This window comes from Oryctolagus cuniculus, chromosome 9 (assembly GCF_964237555.1).
Source record: "Oryctolagus cuniculus chromosome 9, mOryCun1.1, whole genome shotgun sequence".
In the NCBI taxonomy this organism is placed as follows: domain Eukaryota; kingdom Metazoa; phylum Chordata; class Mammalia; order Lagomorpha; family Leporidae; genus Oryctolagus; species Oryctolagus cuniculus.
The window spans coordinates 67462708-67484408 of record NC_091440.1 but is presented as its reverse complement, the minus strand read 5'-3'; the positions used below and the strand labels follow the sequence as shown (position 1 = coordinate 67484408).

General features: G+C 37.3%; 1 protein-coding gene across 3 annotated transcripts in view; it reads right to left on the bottom strand.

Moving 5' to 3' along the window:
* Positions 1–1769: 1769 nt before the first annotated feature.
* The window catches only part of RB1 (RB transcriptional corepressor 1), a 156267-nt gene continuing 136335 nt past the window's right edge, over positions 1770–21701 (bottom strand). The window contains exons 19-27 of one of the 3 annotated variants that reach the window (XM_002720723.5): positions 21160–21305; positions 18692–18837; positions 13909–14013; positions 11437–11550; positions 11183–11346; positions 9247–9277; positions 6346–6488; positions 5797–5846; positions 1770–2329 (exon numbers count right to left, since the gene is read on the bottom strand). In XM_002720723.5, the coding sequence (XP_002720769.1) occupies positions 2256–2329; positions 5797–5846; positions 6346–6488; positions 9247–9277; positions 11183–11346; positions 11437–11550; positions 13909–14013; positions 18692–18837; positions 21160–21305 (973 nt within the window). In that variant the 3' untranslated portion in view covers positions 1770–2255. Of the gene's footprint in view, positions 2349–5796; positions 5847–6345; positions 6489–9246; positions 9278–11182; positions 11347–11436; positions 11551–13908; positions 14014–18691; positions 18838–21159; positions 21306–21701 lie in introns of all 3 variants that reach the window. The other 2 variants (XM_051832230.2, XM_051832229.2) reach the window with 2 other exon arrangements.

The window sequence follows — 21701 nt, the reverse complement described above, 5'->3', positions numbered from 1 at the left end:
CGATCTGTCTCTCAATCTCTCTCTTGCTCGTTCTCTCCCACCCCGTCACACTACCTTTCATACAAAATAAATCTTTCTAAAAATATTTTTAAAACCACAAAGTCAATAATGACATTAAAAAAAGTGTTAATAGATGACTCTAAGCTTTTGGCTTAGAGTTAAGTGAATTGAGGAAACAGCAGGGTAGAAACAAGACATTTTTACTTGTATGGTTTTTTTATTTATATTTTGAGAAATTTGAGAGGGGGCTAGGAATTGATAGCTCTATTTGCTCTAAGAGCTTTGCCTTCTAGCAAGATGTCAGGTCTGCAGAAATAAGTCTGGGAATCACCAGGGCATAGAATCCATTAAGGGCTATGAATGGATGAGATAATAGGAGTTTATTTACAAAGAGAATGTTAGTGGAATTCAAAAAACACAACATCAGACTCTTAACTAATTTATTTTAAAATAGACCAACTATTAATTGTAGAAAATAGTAACATAGCAATTTAAAATGTACAGTTTTAACCAATACAAAACAGCAATAAAGCATTACCTGAAGCCTTATTTAAGAAATTCCAACACACGATCTCTGAAATCCCTAAAATTCTGTCACTAATTCTAATGTGAACTTGTTAGCAAAAGATCCAGAAATACGGTAAGCTCTTGTCTAAAATTTACTGATTGATATGCTATTCATGCAAAAATTAATGAAGAAATGGAATAAAGCTTTCTAGTGCCTTTGTTATTGAGATAACTGTCAACATACTAAGTTTGAGACTTAATTGAGCACAAAATAAAAATTTTGTTTTCTAACAAATAAAATCAGATTTATTTTTCAAAAGAACTCTGAGTAGAAAAAGTGACTTTCCTAAAAGCTGGCTGCTGCTATCTTAAATACCACCTATTTTAAATTATACCATCTCTAAATAAGTTAATCACACAAGATAGTTTAAATACACCTTCAGGTGTAGGGAAGGGGGAAAGCGCCTCTTCTTCTAATGCAGCTATTTTAATTTGAAGCCTTTGCACAAATAGAAACATTAATGCCTAAGTAAGACCTTCGTTTACTTGCAATTTGGACTAGAAGTAATGTGGCTTTGAATGTGCCAGTGTTAGACCATACTGACTTAAAACCCACCCACCCTCCCACCCACCCACCCACCCACACACACACACACACACACTCACCCCAGACAATTGCCAGTTCAAAGGATACACGGAAGACATGTACCATTCCAGAGAAAACACATACCTTCCCAGATTTAGGAGGGCAGAATAACTGCTGAGATGCAATTAAACAAATCTCTATGAAAACGAAAAATTAAGGCTCCTATCCTTAACAGTCTGTTTATGAATAAAGCTACTTTGTATCTTGATTCTTCAGGACCCAGAAACATTAGAAAGTGCACTTATGATATACTGTGTTAGGGTCCTCTTCAGCAAAGCCCTGGCAGGAACACATCACTGTTTCAAGTACTACATGGGTACTTATAAATTCAGTGATCTGAATGGTTTAAAAAATTACTATCAATAATCCCTCATTTTAAAGCACGAGTTGGATGAAGAATAAGTTCTTATAAATTCTGAGGTATGAAATCTGTGTCAGTAGTATGACAATATCATATGCTTATATTTTGTTTTTTGCTTGTATTTAAAACCTAAAATTTATAAAACAAGCACACAGTACATCAGCTTCCAATAGTAAAATAAAATCTAATGTGTAAAAATTAGCAATTTTTCTTAGTTTATAATAATATCTGGTGGAGCAGAAGAGTTCAGGATAATTTGGGTGCATGGGCAGTCAGTCAAATTGCATTTGGAAGACAGGACAAATTTTCTAGGGGTGTTCATGTTAAATTAAAAAATATACATATAAATTAATAAAAACAAGAGCAAACGTCACATATATGCTACAAGTGAAGGCAAAGTAGTCAGCCATGGGTGTCAGGACTCCCACTTCTGGGCATCCTTACTATCCGTAAAGCAGAGCAATTTTACTGTGGAAATGGAAATATCTGCCACAACATTCTAAATAACAGGATTTACACAAGATTTTCAATCTTGCACAGTAACAATGTATATCCCATTGACTACAACATTGCAGTAGCTTAGGAATTGCCAACACACATATTCAACTCGGATCTGCACATTTTTTATCTACAAAAGAGCTGAAAATATTAAATATGGCCATAGGCAGAACCTGGGAGACACATATAGTCACATCGTGAGAGGCAGAGGTGTCCACGGTGTCCACCAAGCTCCTGAGATCCTCACTTTTCTTCCTTGTTTGAGGTATCCATATTATCATTCATTTTTTGCTTCTGCATTCTTGTTCGAGTAGATGCTGGAAGAAAAACCGAGAACTTGTAAATAGCACTGACAGTGCTGGTTAGGTTGGCAAGGGGCTGCCGTATGTATTATGCCATGTCTGATCAATGGAGCTCAGTACCTTACAAAAGCAGCAGTCTCCAAATTTTTAAAAATAAATCTCTGGCAGTAAAACTGTTCCCAGGCATGTACCACTAAATACATATGTATGTATGTATGCATGCATATATGTGTATACGTATGTGTGCATAATTGCAAAACACATACCTGAAACCAACATTATAAAAGGACAAGATAAAATAGAACTTCCAGAATTTTATTTTTGTCCCCCAAGGATGGTCTTCCACACTCCTGGGACTTCGTAGAGGACTGTTCTAGAGACAACGAGGCTGAGTTTAGGGCACTAGAATTCTGGCCCGGCTCAGACTGGATTTGTCAGAGGGAGGGGTATTTTCTACAATGTCAGGGAATCCTTATGCTGGGACCTGTCTTGCAGCTACTGCAAAGGTATCAGCTCACAATTCATTTAGATTGGGTACTGCCATCTTAAACAGTACTGTGGCCGGCATTGTGGTAAATCTATTGCTTGTGATGCTGACATCCCATACGGGCACCAGTTCAAGTCCTGGCCGCTCCTCTTCCTATCCACCTCCCTGCTGATGTGCCTGGGAAAGCAGCAGAAGATGCCCCAAGTGCTTGGATCCTGCACCCACGTGGGGGACCTGGATAAAGCTCCTGGCTCCTGGCTTTGGCTTGCCCTCCTCTTCCCCTATAGCTGTTGTGGCCATTTGAGGAGTGAACCAATGGGCGAAAGATCTCTCGCTGTCACTCTATAACTCTGCCTTTCAAATAAGTAAAACTCTCTCTATATATAAACTTTATATATATATATATGTATATATATATATATATATATATAAACTATAATACTGACAAACTTTAAACACCTATTTATCTAAAAATCCTTAGCTTGACTTTAGAGATAGGCAGGAGCTTTTCATAAAGAAGCACAAAGAACATTCACATTTGGAATAGAAGGAAAACAGCCAGTAGTTCTAACCCTTCCCCCACTTCTTGATCTTCCACTTTGGACAATCCAGTCTTTTGAGATGGTCTTTTTTTGAAAGCAATCCTTGAGGGCTGCTGAAAAGCATCTTAGAAAATGCCTTATCTCGCCTTTGGGGTTCAAACTGCTTGTCCCCAGTTTTCCCAGCTGCACAAAGGCCCTGAATTTTCGAGCTGGTTGAGGAAACACCTCACGGCCAAGGGTGTCGCTGGGAAATGTACCAACTTCAACAACTGAACTCTCTATCCATGTTTTTACAAACTTTCTGCTCCTTTAAAAATGCATATTTGTGGGCTCTAAAATGTTTCCATGTTTTCAAGTCCTGATATTGATTATAAGCATTATCTATCTATTATAAGCATTTATCTATTTTTATGTATGTGGTGGGGCAGGGGGGAGGCAAAACTATTTAAAACTTAAAATGAGAATATATTTTTTAGTGCAAAAATTTTAAAAATTTAAATGCTTGGTGTATTTGGTTTTAATTGTAATACAAAAACTTGTGTAGAAGAAACTCAAGGTATTGTTTTATTTTTATTTATTTATTTATTTATTTATTTTTGACAGGCAGAGTGGACAGTGAGAGAGAGAGACAGAGAGAAAGGTCTTCCTTTGCCATTGGTTCACCCTCCAATGGCTGCCGTGGCTGGCGTGCTCCGGCCGGCGCACTGCGCTGAACCGATGGCAGGAGCCAGGTGCTTCTCCTGGTCTCCCATGGGGTGCAGGGCCCAAGCACCTGGGCCATCCTCCACTGCACTCCCTGGCCACAGCAGAGAGCTGGCCTAGAAGAGGAACAACCGGGACAGAATCCAGCGCCCTGACGGGGACTAGAACCCGGTGTGCCGGTGCCGCAAGGCGGAGGATTAGCCTAGTGAGCCGCGGCGCCGGCCTCAAGGTATTGTTTTAAATAATTCATATCAGTGTTTGTATCTACAAAGACATGTTGAAGGCCTCTCCTCACATTATTATTCTCCCTGATGTGTCCTACGACCCAGAAATTATAGCTTCAACACCTTTTTTTCCTAAACATTTTTCTTCTTTCAAGTTCCAGTTCCTACTCCTATTAATGGATCTGGCATCAGGTATCAAGAAATGTCATACTCATTACCATAGCCAACTGAGACAATCCAGTAGCAGTTAATAAGTATTTCTTTCTTTCCTAATGTGAGTTCTACTATATTTTGATTAATTTTTGCAGTGTTAGAGTTGCTCAGGATAGTGTTCCACTTGCTTTAACTCTCCAAATGTATATCGCTCTAAGTAACTGAGAAAATAGCTATTGAAATTCTGATTTCTAGTAATAAACAGGACTTCTGTTTGAAATTATGTTTTAAAGTTTGCAAATTAACAAAGCTCAATAATAGCAGAATAAAATATATTTGTAAAAATTTTATTTGAGGGGTAGAGAAACTGAGAGAATGGGCTTCCCAACCACTATTCACTCCCCAAGTGCCCACAACAGCTGGGGCTGGACCTTGCAAGCCAGGAGTAGGCTGAGAACTCAATTCAGGTCTCCCACATGTATGACAGGGACCAAATCTGTGAGCCATCACTGTGTGCATTAGCAGGAAGCTGGAATCAGGAGCCAGAGCCAGGTATTGAACCCAGATCCTCCAAAACAGGACATGGGTGTCTTCACCAGTATCTTTAACCTCTAGGCTAAATGTCTAATCCTAAAAGATCATTCTTTAAATAAAGGTGATAAAGTTTAAATACGATAGGTTTCTAAAACCTTTTCCTGTACCAAACAGTCTTAAAAATTTCCTCATTGGGCTGGTGCCGTAGCACAGTAGGTTAATCCTCTGCCTGTGGTGCCAGCATCCCAAATGGGCGCCAGTTCAAGTCCCTACTACTCCTCTTCCAATCCAGCTCTCTGCTATGGCCTGGGAAAACAGTAAAAGATGGCCCAAGTGCTTGGGCCCCTGCATCCACATGGGAGACCCGGAAGAGGCTCCTGGCTCCTGGCTTTGGTTCAGCGCAGCTCCGGCCGTTGTGGCCATTTGGGGAGTGAACCAATGGAAGGAAGACCTTTCTCTCTGTTTCTCCCTCTTACTGTCTGTAACTCTACCTCTCAAATAAATAAATAATCTTTTTTTAAAAAAAAGAGTTCCTCATTACAATTCTGAAGTATTTTCCAACAGTCATTTTGTGTTGAAGATGTAGTCAAGCAGGATTTCACTTCTTAGTGTTCCTACACCAAGGATTTTAGAAGGGGTGAAGACATCCTTCACGTTGCTTCATACTCAATCACTAATGTTTACAGGTACATAATATGGTCTTGATTTACACTTTAAATGCATAAAAGAGTCTGCTAGTTGAAAGAAATATGTATATGTATATTCTTTAATAAAGTAAAAAGACTGCAAGATAATCAATTTCTTCTTTCATTTACATAAGGTCAGATGATAAGTACTTACTCATTTCTGCAAGTTTCTGTTGAAATTTGGACTCCCCTGGAATATGTTTACTGCAGATTAAAAAAATACAAAATACTTAATTTATACATGTATAAATGGAAAACTCAAATTTCCAGTAACTGTATTGCTTTCAATGATTTATTTTATGTTATTTCTTTGTGAGTAGCTTTTAATTTCAAAGATTTATAAACTAACTATTTAAAATATAAATGCCAAAAATTTGATCCCATATATTTTCCAGTATTTTTCTAAACACTTTTAAATCTAATGTTAAAACTAACAAAATTTTATCAATAGCTTTGTAAAAAAAAAAAACAAAAACAGATCTTTAATGCCTGATATCTTCTCTGAATTTTGGAAGACAGTAGTATAATACTTGTTTAGTGTTTTTAACTTTGGGCTACATTCATAGCTATTATTTTGAGCCATTCTCACAATTTCCAAATGAAATTGGCTTGGAAGGAATTGGTAGGAGCGGGACGAGAGCTAGACTCAGGGTTTCCAGATGACTGGCTCCACTCCTGGGAAACATCCTGAAGTGGTTCCTACCTTCCATCGGCTTCATCCGTTCCTTCAATATCAAAACGCAGTTTTTTCAGGGGTTTGGGAGGGTTGCTTCCTTCAGCACTTCTTTTGAGCACTCGATCGCTGTTACATACCATCTGGTTTATTTTCTGGAACTTCTCAGAAGTCTACAAATTACAGAATTCTTTAAATCATTAGGTGGCAGCGTTTTATAGTTAGCAACCCCAAACTGTAGTTCTTTTTTTTTTTTTTTTTTAAAGATTTTATTTATTTACCTGGGAAGTAGGGTTACAGACAGAAAGAGGGAGAGACAGAAAGGTCTTCCATCCACTGTTCACTCTCAAATGGCCACTATGGCTGAATCTGGACAGATCTGAAGCCAGGAGCCAAGAGCTTCTTGCAGGTCTCCCACATGGGTACAGGGGCCCAAGCACTCAGGCCATCTTCCACTACTTTCCTGGGTTATAGCAGAGAGCTGGACCGGAAAAGGAGCATCTGAGACTCAAACTGGCACCCATATGGGATGCTGGTACCACAGGCGGAGGTTTAGCCTACTACCACAGCGCCGGCCCCCAAACTGTAGTTTTAAAGGGTGTCAAAAAAGCAGGCAGAGGTAATCTCTTCATTTTAATTTTTTACTCTACTGGACCAAGTTAAAGGTATGAAAAATTTCAAAATCAGAGTAAACTGTACCTAATTCTGTCCCAGCCACTCTTTGTAAATCCTCCTGTCTTTTCCCATGAGGCTCCCACTCTTTCTCAACAACCCTGACCACCCCAGTGGAAGCCCTGGTTCCTCATTTTCAGAACTCACCCACACACAGAAGCAGGGCAACTTCTAAGAAGCAGCCAAAGTTGGAACAATAGACCTGGTTTCTGTTAGCTTTTTTTTTTTTAAGAATATTATATAACTAGAGGGATAGTCACAGGAATTTGATAAGAGGGGATGGGTTCGGTGGATACTTTTTAATTCACTTAATGGGTATTATGTTGATAAGTCATATAGTTTACATATTTTAAACTATCAATCTATGGTATTTGTTGAAATGCTGCTAATTCATAAAGTATAAAAAATTTAAAAAATCCCAAGAACTACAGAAATTAAGTGTACCAGGAGTGTGTGTGTGTGTCCCCTAAGGGAGAATCCTGAGACAGCAAAGCAAAAACCTTTGGTAAGAAACACTAACGTGGGGACTGGCAAAGTAATAGAAACACACATTGCATGTGGGACTGAATTAATAACATTAACAGGAGGCAATTAGAGTAGTGAGTTCTCAGGCTAGAATTAACTTTCAAAGTTAAGCTTTCCCTTGGATCTCTTAGAACAAAGATTAGCATACCTAGGCCCTGCCATTTTTACTGAGGCGGGGATGCATGTAACCAATTCCTAGTCAATATTCCAGGGAAAGACTATCCTAGAAGCTTGAAAGGAAGAACAAACAAAAGAGTACACACAAATATATGGAATGAGAAGACCAGTGGTGACATCTGATTGTGGTGCTTACAGTTTGAAGTATCTCATTTCAAATCATAATCATATTAGTGAGTTTCAAAACTATTTTGTAAACATTTCTGTGGGATTATATACATACACATGTGCTATCACAGAAAGATTTTTAGTCTTTGTCCTGGGTTCCTGGGACAGGGCTCTAATACTCTTGGAACTTCCTGAATGATAAGGGTGATAGGACCATCTTTGTTCAATGCTTTTTGGGCTCCTAGATAGCAGCAGGATGGGGGCTGGTCACCAGAAACACCAAGCCTTGACTTGGCACTTTCAGTGACACACCCATAACCTTCAGGGAGGGGTGAGGGGCTAGAGACCCTGTTTATCAATTATACCTATATAATCAAACCCCATAAAAATTCCTCAACAACAAGGTTGAGAAAGTATTGGAGTCAGTGAATTCCACAGGGACAGAAGCTCCTGTGTGAGGGACCCTGCTGCACCCAGTCCCATATTTTTCTTCATCTGGCTATTGGTTTTTTATCATTTATAATAACTTAGGATAAGTAAAGTATTTTTCAGAGTTTTGTGAGCCACTCTAGCAAATGACCAAACACAAAAGGTGAGAAAGGTATTATGGAAACCTCAATTTTAACCAAGCTGGATGGGCCTGACCCCTGTGATTGACTTCTGAAGTGAGGACAGTCTTGTGGTATCAAGCTCTTGAACCTGGAAACTGATATTAACTCTAATTAAGAACTGTCAGAATTGAATTGAATTGAATTGTAGGACACCCATGGGATTGGCAATGTGGCACAGCAGGTACAGTTGCTGCCTGTGACATGGCACCCCATGTGGGAACTGGTTGGAGTCCTGGCTGTTCCACTTCCCAACCAGCACCCTGCTAATGTGCCTCAGTAAACAGCAGAGGATATGAAACCCAGATGGAATTCCAGGCTTCTGGTTTCAGCCTGACACAGCCCTAGATGTTGCAGCCATTTGGAGAGTGAACCAGCAGATGGAAGACAATTTCTTTCCTGCTCAGTCTCTTCTTTTTATAACCCTTTCAAATAAATAAATAACCTTACAAAAATGTAGGACAATATTTTATGACCAGAGAATTGGAGGATTGGCATGAGAACAAAACCTCACATTTGGTGTCAGAAGTATGATTTGTTAAACCATCTCACAGATACATTCATGTATACACATGAATGTCTGTATAGGTATTATATAATCTTGAAGGAATGCCTAAGCACCATTTTGAAGTTCACCAATTATGAGTATGATTTATATCTATTACTTATTTAAAAGTAAAACTATATACTTAGAAGATACACATGCAAAATGCCTAGATGAATATCTGAATAATAGAATAATAATAGAATAACAGAATTTATCAGTTCAAATTATAGAAATATTTTATTCCTTATGGTTATGGTATATGCCATTATGTCTCATAGACAGAAAATTACTCACCCCAAAAGATTCACCAATTGATACTAAGATTCTGTCAAGTGAAGATGAAATACAAATTAATAATGGAAACCATACAGTATTGCACAGAGATGAACACAGACACATCATTCTGAACTATCAGCAATTCTAAATCAAAGGCTTCCTTTACTCTAGATCCTCTGACAAACTATATTCATTAGGGGCTTATTCTAACAGTGCTAGTCTAATCAAACACTCAGCTGGCCTCTTAGGTTTTTACAGAGAGAACTGAGAGTCTACAAGAACATATTCTGCCAAAGCTCACATTTAAAGAGGGTAAAAGATGGTTTAAAGTTTACCCTTATTTGGTTCTCAATGGGTAAGTTATAAAATTTCTTTCACATTTCCTCATTTAAAGTTCAAGTTATATCTGCCAAAACTTACAGTACTAAGTAATTATCAGAATTCTAATTAGTATTTATATTGTATATAGTAAAGGCTATTTATCAGATACCCTAGAATCAGAGATAGTTATTAGTGTCTTTGTTTGAACTATACAATTTATATTCTTATAATAAAGCTGAAGAACATATTTAGCCTCACATAACTCAATAGCTTTGAAAATATGAACATGGAACTAGAAGACCCATAGATGTTATTGTCTTCTAACTCCTTGACAAATAGTCATCGTTACACACACACATACTTGATTAACTACAATATGTAAATATGCTGGATAAATAGTGCTCAGATCCTTTCTTAATGCCTGATTAATGACTTACCAGTTAGGCTTTTCACAATATGACTTTTTTTTTTTTTTGGTAAAGAATACCAACAGAGAATTGATTTCACTAGGATCAGCAAACAGCCTCTATTATTACCATAAAATGGATTAATTATCATTATTTTAAAAACCACCTGCATGTACATCTTCATGTGATGGCATGGAACTGTGTAAATTTATTTAAATAAACATGGCATGGCATCCTAACAGCATATACATTAAAAATATCACTGTGTAGATATCTAACTGTAAGGATACCAAGTAACTAAAGAATGGAGCACAGAAGAGCATTTGGAGCATATTACCATTTTTTTTTTTACTTCATAGTTTTCTGTAGAGTTTAAAATTTTCTGGAGATGTATTACTTGCATTTTCTGAAAGGCTAATTAATGTAGCTCCTTATCCTTATTTGTTTTTCTTGCCCATTAGGTGCCAACTATATGGGCTGACAATTTTTAAGGTGAGACTACATTAATTATACTAGTTAATCTGCCTCCCACTTTAGACAAATAAAGTCAGTTTCAACTAGCCCATGATAACATATAATTAGTCAATTGAAGCACTTCAAAGCCAGAGAGTACTTGTGCTTGGATGTGGAAGATAATATAATGATTTGTAGTTGCACATAACCTTTCATCTGAGAATTTAAAAAAGCTTTACACATCATTTCCCTGGTCCACAGACCCTTCTGAAGTAGAGACAGAGACCTGCCCACAGTAATACAAGGAGGCCAAGGCAGAATTAGGGATGCATCCTAAATACTTAATTGACAGTCATCTACATTTAGTAAGTCGTCCCCAATTTTATAATAAGCAAAATGAGTAAGGTATAAAAGGAGTTTACAGGGCATTCAATAAATTACAGACTAAAAATTTTTAAAACTAATGTAACCTACTTTGTTCAGCAGATTGGCTACTTACAAAAATATGAAAGTGCTTTGAAACATATAACCAAATCGGGTCTCAAGCTGTTTACAAAATGAGAGACCCCAATAGCCAGGAAAGCTGATGAGTAAATTTGCAAACAAGCAAATTTTTCTTTTCCTCCAAATTCTTATAATGTCACTCAATATAAACAAGCAATTGAGACTCAAGAGTTTAGTTTATTTTTAAAACAAAGAAATCTTTATGGTTTTATGCCTGGATCAAAATACTCCCTCATTATTTTCCATATCCCTAAAGAGAAAACACAAACCTTGATCTTGGAGTCATTTTTGTTGGTGTTGGCAAACCTTCTGAAATTTTATATGGACTCTTCAGGGGTGATATATAGATATTCCCCCCAGGAATCCGTAAGGGCGAACTAGAAAATTTGTAAGGGCTTCGAGGAATGTGAGGTATTGGTGACAAGGTAGGGGGCTAGAGCAAAACAAAAAAGCGTATTATTTAATGTGTTAGTGGCATTCACTACAATTACATTTTCCCAATGAAAGAATACTTTGTACATACCCTGGTGGAAGCATACTGCAAAATATTTGTTTTCAGCCTCTGCATGAAGACCGAGTTGTAGAATACTATAATGGAGTCATATTCTTCTTCTCTTATCAAAACACGTTTGAATGTCTGAGGAAGAATAACAGACACTTGCTGAATGAACTTAGGAATTCCTCTCTTTAGGCTTAATTTTATGTATTTTGTAATTTTCTTTACCTAGTGAGAAACATCTATTATATAGGAGAAAATAACCTGAAAAAGTCTTCTTAGTGTGTAGCTGCTCTAAGAGAAGCAAAAGACCACAGAATGATCCAGAAAAGCAGCAGGTAGCAGAGCAAAAAGGAGCAAAAGCAAACAATTTAACCTATCAATATTGAAACCACGTGGGGCCGGTGTTGTGCCACAAAGAATTAGGCATCTGCTTGCAACGCAGGCATCCCATATCAGAGAAGCAGTTGGAACCCTGGCTGCTCTACTTCCAATCCAGCTTCCTGCTAATATGCCTGGGGAAGCAGAGGAGGATGGCCCAAACACGTGAGCCCCAGTTAGCCATGTGGGAGACCTGGATGGAGTTCCAGGCTCCTTGCTTCAACCTGACCCAGTCTTGGCTACTGTGGCCATTTGGGGAGTGAAGCATTGGATTGAAGATCTTTCTTTATCTGTCTCTTCCTCTCTCTGTCACTCTGCCTTTCAAATACATTTTTAAAAAATCTTAAAAAAGAAAACATGGAAATCACATTCTCTGGCTTGTATCTCCTTGCTCCTCTCCCCTGCTAATCTTTAAGAGTTCTAAAAACATGCATTCTCCCATTGCAAGAAGTAGATACACAGCAAAAGCAATACAATTTTTGAATAATTTTATTAATATTTTAGTTAGGTAAAAGCACAGGGGTTTTATAGTACACAGATATTAAAGTGAATGGATTCAGAAAATAACTTCAAAAATATAAACAAAAATAACCTCACGTGTATTACTTTTGAAAACTCCACTGATAAACTAGAAATGCTCAGTTTTCAACCCATCTGTCACAGGGTATAAACTGTGTGCCACACCAAGTGCATTTTATCACTGTTGTTGATTCTGTAAAGAAAGGTAAACTAGAAACACAATGTGTTTGCACTTAAAGTTTTTATTATTTCTTTCTAAGGCTGTACTTACATTGCCTTTTCCTATGCAGTAATAAAAATAATTTAGAGTGACATCTGATGTCCTATTACTTTTTTTTTTTTTTAAAGATTTATTTATTTACTTAAAAGTCAGAGTTACACAGAGAGAGAAGGTGAGGCAGGTGGAGAGAGAGAGATCTTCCATCTGTTGGTTCACTCCCCAGTTGGCTGCAACAGCCAGAGCTGCACCAATCTGAAGCCAGGAGCCAGAAGCTTCTTCCGGGTCTCCCATTTGGGTGCAGGGGCCCAAGGACTTGGGCCATCTCTACTGCTTTCCCAGGCCATAACAGAGAGCTGTACAGGAAGTGGAGCAGCCAGGTTTCGAACCAGCACTCATATGGGATGCTTGCACTGCAGGCCATGGCTTTGCCTGCTATGCCACAACGCCAGCCTGATGTCCTATTACTTATGTCAAGTTTATTATAATCATCCTGTACATTGCTGGTATGCAGTATTGTTTATTAAATTCATTTAAAAACTATTAATTTGGGCGTGGGACTTTGGCACAGCAGTTAAGTAGTTGCTTGGGATACCAACATCCCACGTCTGAATGCCTGGTTCCAGTCCTGGCTCCTCCCCATCCAATCCAGCTTAGCTCAAGTGTGGGTCCCTGTCACCTACATGGGAGGCCCAGATGGAGTTCCAGGCTCCTGGCTTTGGGCGGGCCCAACCCTGGCTGTTGTGGGACTTGGAGGAAGGAACTAGTGGATGGAAGATCCCTCTGTGTCTGCCTCTCTCTCTCTTTGTCTCTTTGCTTCTCAAATAAAGTGGGGGGAGGGGGGACTTTACAACTTGCCTTGGCTTTTCAATTCCACTTTAGATACAAATAATCAATAACAAAAATAAATCTTGATTTTTGAATTTACTTAATAAGGTCTGAACATATGATCTAATTAATGACTGAAATGATCTGTATTATGGAAATGGATTTATCAAAAAAAATCTTGCCGACGCCGTGGCTCACTAGGCTAATCCTCTGCCTGCAGCGCCGGCACCCCGGGTTCTAGTCCCGGTTAGGGCACTGGTTCTGTCCCGTTTGCTCCTCTTCCAGGCCAGCTCTCTGCTGTGGCCCGGGAAGGCAGTGGAGGATGGCCCAAGTGCTTGGGCCCTGCACCCCATGGGAGACCAAGAAGAAGCACCTGGCTCCTGGCTTCGGATGGGCATGGCGCTGGCCATAGTGGCCATTTTGGGGGGTGAACCAATGGAAGGAAGACCTTTATCTCTGTCTCTCTCACTGTCTAACTCTGCCTGTCAAAAAAAAAAAAAAAAAAAAAAAAGAAGCAAAAATTTAAAAAAATTTTATAATGAAAGATCACTTACCTCCTGAACAGCATGAGGAAGATCCTTGTATGCTGTCACAATGATTTTGAATTTAAGATCTATGTTCTTTACTTTGCATATGCCATACATGGAACACATCATAATCTAATAAATAAATGTGATATAAAAACAGTCAACATTTTATTACTTTTCTTTTGGCTTCAAAAAAGGGTAATTTAATTTCCTAGAAGGTTATTTTGTTGTATCCCAACCCCAGCCTGAAAGTTTATGTGAATTGTTTAACCAAAATTGTGTTAAAAGAACAATATGCAAATAGATAACACTAAATTGTTCAGGACTGATTATATGGTTGATAAATTACCCTAACTTTGTCTCCTCTTCCTTAAATGTTTCCCAGAAAAGTTGAAACTGGAACCTCCACTTCAAAAAAGCCAGGTGTGAGAAGATTAAAACTGCTGGGTAAAACAATATAGACTATACTTGATGGTGATGGTAGTAAGAGGGACATAGTGATTGCAAAAGGGCATCTGTATTGCTGATAGTGTTCTGTTTCTTGACATGGATGCTGGTGGGTTCAGCTGAAGAATTTCCATTCAGATGTACATATCTTTTTGATACACAGATTTTCTGTATGCATGTTACATTCCAATAGAAAGATATTTTAAATATAAAACTAAGGTTTGAAAATATGCCCTGTGACTTTAAATCATCAAAGTGTCTTAAATTTATTGCCTAATTTACATATCATCACTTCTGCAACATTCTCATTTTCATCTATTGCCAAAAATACCTACTCAGCATCCTGCCAACCCAAATCTACTATTCCTCCCACCTAGAGAATCATTCGGTATTCTTCTTTACTAATTCACATTTTTCTTCTACTTTAATATTTTACCTAAAGCACCTTTCATTTAAAAATAATCTTGATTTCAGAGACATACTCTTTAGAAATCCCTAGCACTACAATGTTTTTACTTTGTGGAAAGAAGTAGAACCATAAAGCAACAAATACCTATTTTTAAAAAACACCAAAGTACTAGAATTTATACATCTAATTAAGCTCTTACAAAATACACATATTAGAGTAGGAGATTGGCCAGTAGTTATGAACCACATCTCACATTGGAAGCTCTGCTCCTTATTCCAGCTCCCTGCTAATGCACACCCTAGGATGCCATAGGTGATAGCTCATGTAGTTGCATCCTTGCATTTAAGGAGTGAACAAGCAATGGGAGCTCTGTTTGTTTCTTTCTCAGTCTTTCTCTCTCCAAATAAATAAAAATAAATAATATTAAAAATAAAATGTACATATTTTAAAATTATATGTTCATGTACCAATCCATATTTTGCCCAAAATATTATTCTTGTTGGGAGCATTACTAACAACCTTAGAGAAATAAAATGATGATTATGCAATATTTATGAACAATTGCATATCAATAAAACAGGCAACTAAGATGAAATGGAAAAATTCATGGAATATCACAAACTACCAAAACTGACTTAAGAAGAAACAGAAAATCTGAGCTTGAATTAGTAATCAAGCTATTCACAGGGGGCCAGCGCCATGGCTCACTTGGTTAATCCTCCGCCTGCAGCACCAGCATCCCATATGGGCGCCAGGTTCTAGTTCCGGTTGCTCCTCTTCCAGTCCAGCTCTCTGCTGTGGCCTGGGAGGGTAGTGGAGGATGGCCCAAGTCCTTGGGCTCCTGCACCCACATGGGAGACCAGGAAGAAGCACCTGGCTCCTGGCTTCGGATAGCACAGTGCTGGCAGTAGTGGCCATTTGGGGAGTGAACCAATGGAAGGAAGGAAGACCCTTCTCTCTGTCTCTCTCTCTCACTGTCTATAACTCTACCTGTCAAATTTTAAAAAAAAAAATCTATTCACAAAAAAAAAAAAAAAAAAAAACAAAAAAAAAAAACAAGACCAAGAGGGCTTTACTGGTAAATTGTACCAAACATTTAAAGAAGACTCAATACCAATTCTTTACAAAGTCTCCTAAAATTAGAAAAGTTCCAAATTAATTATATGATGTCAGTATTTTTCTAATACTAAAACCTGATGAAGACATCATAAGAAAATGACAAATACCTCTTATGATTATAGATTCTAAAAATCCTCAACAAAGTAATAAGCTGCATCTAGGAAAACAGTTATATACTGTGACTTGGTGGGATTCATTCCAGAAATGCAAGAGTGGTTTAACATCTGAAAATAAATTAATCTAATACATGATAGCAGTACAATAAAAGGAAAAAACCATATGGTAATCTCCATAAATATAGTAAAAGAATGGGACAAAATCCCACATTTTTTCATAATGAAAGCATTAAAGAAACGAGGAATTCAAGAAAACTTCCTCAAACTGGTAAAGGGCATATACAAAAATACACAGGGGTAACAACATATTTAATTGTTAAAAGACTGAATACTTTCCTCCAATATTAGAAACAATGCAAAGAAATCTTCTCTCAAGCCACTTCCATTCAACATTGGAGGTTGTACTAGAGGTTCTGGCCAGGGCAATTTGGCAAGAAAATGAAATGAAATCATTCAGACTAAAAAGGAAGCACTATGTACAGATGCCATGGTCATAAGTGCAGAAAAGCTTAAGGAATCCACTATAAAATATTAGAACTATTACGTAAGTTTAGCATGGCTACAGAATACAAGATCAATATAAAAACATCACAATACTTGTGTTGAAAAATCCAAAAATGAAGTTAAGAAAGCAATTCTGTTTATAATATTGTTAAAAATAATAAAGTAGTTAGGAATAAACAATAAAACAAGTATAAGACTTGTAGTTTGCAGGCTATAAAAAACTGCTGAAAGAAACTAAAGATGGTTTAAATGAATGAAAAGATATCAGACATTCATAAATTAGAGGACTTAATGTTGTTAAGATGATGATATACCCCAAATTGATCTACAAATTCGATGTCATCACTATCAAAATATCAGCTGTACTCTTTGAAGAACCTGTCAAGCCAATCCTAAAAATTCATATTAAAATGCAAGTTTTAGAATAGTCAAACCCAACAATGTAGAGCACTCACACTTTCTTAATTCAAAGCTGTAGTGATCAAGACAGCATAGCCCTAGCAGAAAAAATGACTATATAAGACAATGGGATAGAACTGGGATTTCAGAAGTGAACATTTACACATTTTAGTCAATTGATTTGTTTCTTTTCAAGAAATGGTGCTGAAACAACTAATTATTCACAATCAAAAGAATGAAGCTTGGCCCTTACTTCACTCCATATATAAAAACCAGCTCAAAACTGATCAAAACTTAATATAAGGGCTAAAACTATAAAACATTAGGAGGAAAACAGGAGTATATCTTAATAACTTCAGATTTGGCAATGATTTCTTAAACATAACATCAAATCACCCTTAATAAAAGATAAAATAGATAAATTAGACATCATCAAAAATTAAAAACCTTAGAATAGAAAGAAATGTCTACAAATCAAGTATGGCATAAGAGAATTGGATGGAGAATATATAAAGAAGCCTTGTACCTCAACAATAACAGGAAAAATAATGTAATTGCAAGATGAGAAAAGGACCTTAGACATTTCTCTAAAGAAATACAAACAGCCAATAAACACATGAAAAGTTGCTTCCATCATTAGTGATCAGGAAAGTGCAAATCAAAACTACAATGAGATAACACCACATACCCAACAGGATGGCCATAATAAAAGATGAAAAACAAGTTGATGAGGATGTAGAGAAACTGGAATATAATACACATCTGTTATGAATGTAAAATGGTACAGTCACTTTGGAAAATATTTATCTTCTATTACCATGACACAACAATTTTAATCCTCAGTAAACACCCAAGAAAAATCAAAACATATGTCCACATAAAACTTGTACATCAAAGTGAATAGTAACACTATTTATAATAGCCAAAAGCAGAAACAATACAAATGTCCACCAACTGGTGAATGATAAACATAAACATAGTATATATCCATATAATAGAATATTATTTGGCAATAAAAATGAATGAAATACAATCTACAACACAGATGAACTCTGAAAATTTTATGCTAAGTAAAAGAAGCCAAACACAGAAGATCCTATTTATATAATTCCATTTATATGAAATGTCCAGAAGAGGCAAATCCATAGAGACAAAGTAAATCAGTGTTGCCTAGGGCTGAAGGGGGTGGGTGATGGAGGGAGGTGACTGCTAAAGAATATGGGATTTCTTTTTCATGTGATGAAAAGGTTCTAAAATTGATTGTGGTGCTGGTTGTACAACTCTATGAATATACTAAAAACCACTGAATTGTAAATGGGTGATATGTATGGTATGTGAATTATAGCAATAAAGAAGTAACCAAAAATGTTCTTATTAACACATTTTACAAGGAAGAAAGTGGAGGATATGAGAGGTCATTCTCTGTAAATACATATAAAATGCTTCCCATTCATAAACTGATTCATTAAATAAGCAATTTTAGATAAGCTTATTCTTAAATGTCATGCTTTTTCCATACTAAAAGGAAATCTAGCTTACTGCAACATAGAAAAAGCCTAAGACACACAGGATCTTCAGTGATTTTCTGTAAAGATCTTTTGTGTCATTAAATTACTAAATAACTTGTCAATAAATAAAGTTACTGGGCTCTATTTTGTAAGAATAACAGAAATATAAATGAGAAACATCAAGTGAATACAAATTAAGTCTATAAAATAGATCTACGTTCTCATTTCCACTCTTTTTTTAAGAAATCAGTATACAGTTAACAAATAAGTAGGGAGAAGAGAGGAGGAGTGCTTCATTTTCTTCTTACCTGGTCCAAATGCCTATCTCTCATGAGTTCATACTCATTTTGCAGAGTGTGCTGGAAAAGGGTCCAGATGATGTGCTCTAGTTCTGGGTGGTCAGACAGAAGGCGTGCACATAGGGTATTTAGTCGGAGATATGCTAGCCGGTACACTGTGGAGATAAGAGGAGTAAATCATGTTTAGTGTTCATTTTGAATTACAAACAGATTACAAGATTTTCTGCCATGAATTTTTGAAGATCCCTTGCACACATCGATTGCAGTTTTTTGCACCAAAAGGAGCTTATCTTTTAATTTCATTTTTTAAAGATTTATTTATTTATTTATTTGAGAGGTAGAGTTACAGACAGTGAGAGGGAGAAACACAGAGAAAGGTCTTCCTTCCATTGGTTCACTCCCCAGTTGGCCACAATGGCCAGAGCTGCACTGATCCGAAGTCAGGAGCCAGGAGCCAGGAGCCAGGAGCCAGGAGCCAGGAGCCAGGAGCCAGGAGCCAGGAGCTTCTTCCTGGTCTCCCACGTGGGTGCAGGGGCCCAAGAACTTGGGCCATCTTCTACTGCTTTCCCATGCCACAGCAGAGAGCTAGATTGGAAGGGAGCAGCCCGGACTAGAACCAGCGCCCATATGGAATGCCGGTGCCACAGGAGGAGAATTAACCTACTGCTCCACGGTGCCGGCCCCTTAATTTCATTTTCCACAACTTTTTCAAGTACCTTGGTATAATGCTGTTGTAAACAGAATTTCAATAGCAACCTCACCTCTACCACTGTTATTCTTAGGAACAGATGATTCCTAGTATTAGCACTGTGTTAAATACATATACAGAAGGCACAATAACACTTCTGAATTAATTGTTATAGCATGAAACTGAGGCAAAAGTAGTAGGCAGAAGAGAAAAGGTGATATTAGACAAATAATTAGCATCTGTTTCCATTCCACTGATAATCACTCATTATAGATGTTAGAAATTCCCACTATCAGTATTCAAGAAGATAATTATTTTTAAAAATACTAGAGCTGCTTAAGCCTATTAATTTTCCAATACTAAAAAAAGTCAATTTACACATTTCTCTATGAAATATCAAAGGACATATTCTAGAAAATAGTAGAGTTGTAGACTACCTAAGTATAACATTACTGTGAAATAAATTTATTCAGCTACTCTATAAAAATTCATAGAAATATAAGTTTTGAGGAAAGTAAAATTGAATTTTCCTACATCTACTTTAAAGACCCTTGGTTAAAAATGTACCTTTCAAAGACTTGCATAAAGTAATCAGAATTTTTAAAAGCCAACAATTATCCCAGTTGTTCTCAAACTTTAGCATACATCAAACTTGCCTGGAGAGTTGTTAAAACAAGAATTTGGGGCCCAATGTTAGGATTTCTGAGTAAGAAGCCCTAGGTAGAGGCCTCAGATCCTCATTTCTTCAACTTTCCATGTCCCCATGGTGGCATGGATACTACTGGTTGGGGAATATACTTTAAGAACCACTATTTTGGGGGCCAGTGCTGTGGCGCTGGCCTGAAGCACCAGCATCCCATATGGACGCCAGTTTGAGACCTGGCTGCTCCACTTCTGATCCAGCTCTCTGCTATGGCCTGGGAAACCAGTAGAAGATGGCCCAAGTCCTTGGGCTCCTGCACCCGCATGAGAGACCTGGAGGAGGCTCCTGGCTCCTGGCTTTGAATCGGCACAGCTCCTGCTGTTGCAGCCAATTAAGGAATGAACCATCGGATGGAAGACCTCTCTCTCTGCCTCTTCTCTCTCTGTGTAACTCTGACTTTCAAGTAAATAAATACATCTTAAAACAACAACAACAACAACAACAACAAAACACTGTTCTGAGGGACTATGTCATACTATAGCCCTGTAAAGCTTAGTATATCTGTGACTTGAGTAAAATCAGAAAAAAGACTTTTCACAGAAGAATCTGATCTTTCATTCTCCTTCAAGGAACTTCAAGTTGGTGTACATTTGTATGTACATACACACACACAGACATTCAAATCAACCTCCCGCCCTGCCACACTGACACACAGTCAGAGAATGCTACATAACATGGATACTAGCCTGGACATATCCAGGAAATGTGTCTGCATCAAGCAATGGCACATTGCATAATCTCATAGCATAAGTAATAGCAGGAGCAAATTTTTACAAATATTAACTTGAAGGTATAACAATAGCAGAAGCAGCAATAATATCTGACACTTTCTGAGTGCTTTATGCAAGGCACTAAGGGAAGTGTTTTATATGTATTATTTCATTTAATTATTTAAAGAATCCCACAAAGTAGGTTATTATTATAAGGTACTTATTATTATCTTTTCCATTTTATAGATGAAGAAACTGAGGCACAGAGATAGTGAGTGACTTGCCAAGGTCACACCTAGTAAGTAGAAGAGCCAGGATTTGAACCCAGTCATTCTGGCTTCAGAGTCCATGCTCTTTAAAGTAATTATCCACTAACCTTTTTTGTAAAAGAGTGAAAGGGAGGTAGATTTCACTGGCTTCTGAGTCTGGAAGGCTGAGGTTGCTTGTGTCTCTACATTTGCAGTAGAATTTACACGTGTGGTTGAACTTTTTTTCTTTGGGGATCTTACAGGAGAAAGATACCTAGATATATTTAAAGGAAAATTCTTCATTTGAAGTTTGCTAAGAATCAAGCTCTGTCTCTCTCTCTGTCTCTCTCTCTCTCTCTCTCACTCACACACACACACACACACACACACACACCCTCTCCCCAGGGTTGAACACATACACCCAGATACATGTTATCTATTTATTCTGTGGTTCTACACTTAATTCCCTGGGCAGACTATTTAAATGCAAGTTGGGAAAGAAAGCTTAAAAGAAAAACTACACATCATCATATCTAATTATTTTAGTAAGAAGCTCTTTCTGGGAATTACTGCCGTATTGGAAAAAAGTTATATATGAATAATGTCTTATTAATAATTATAGGATTGAGACCATTAAATAATTTCTGCTAACTAAGCAATTTATTGATAC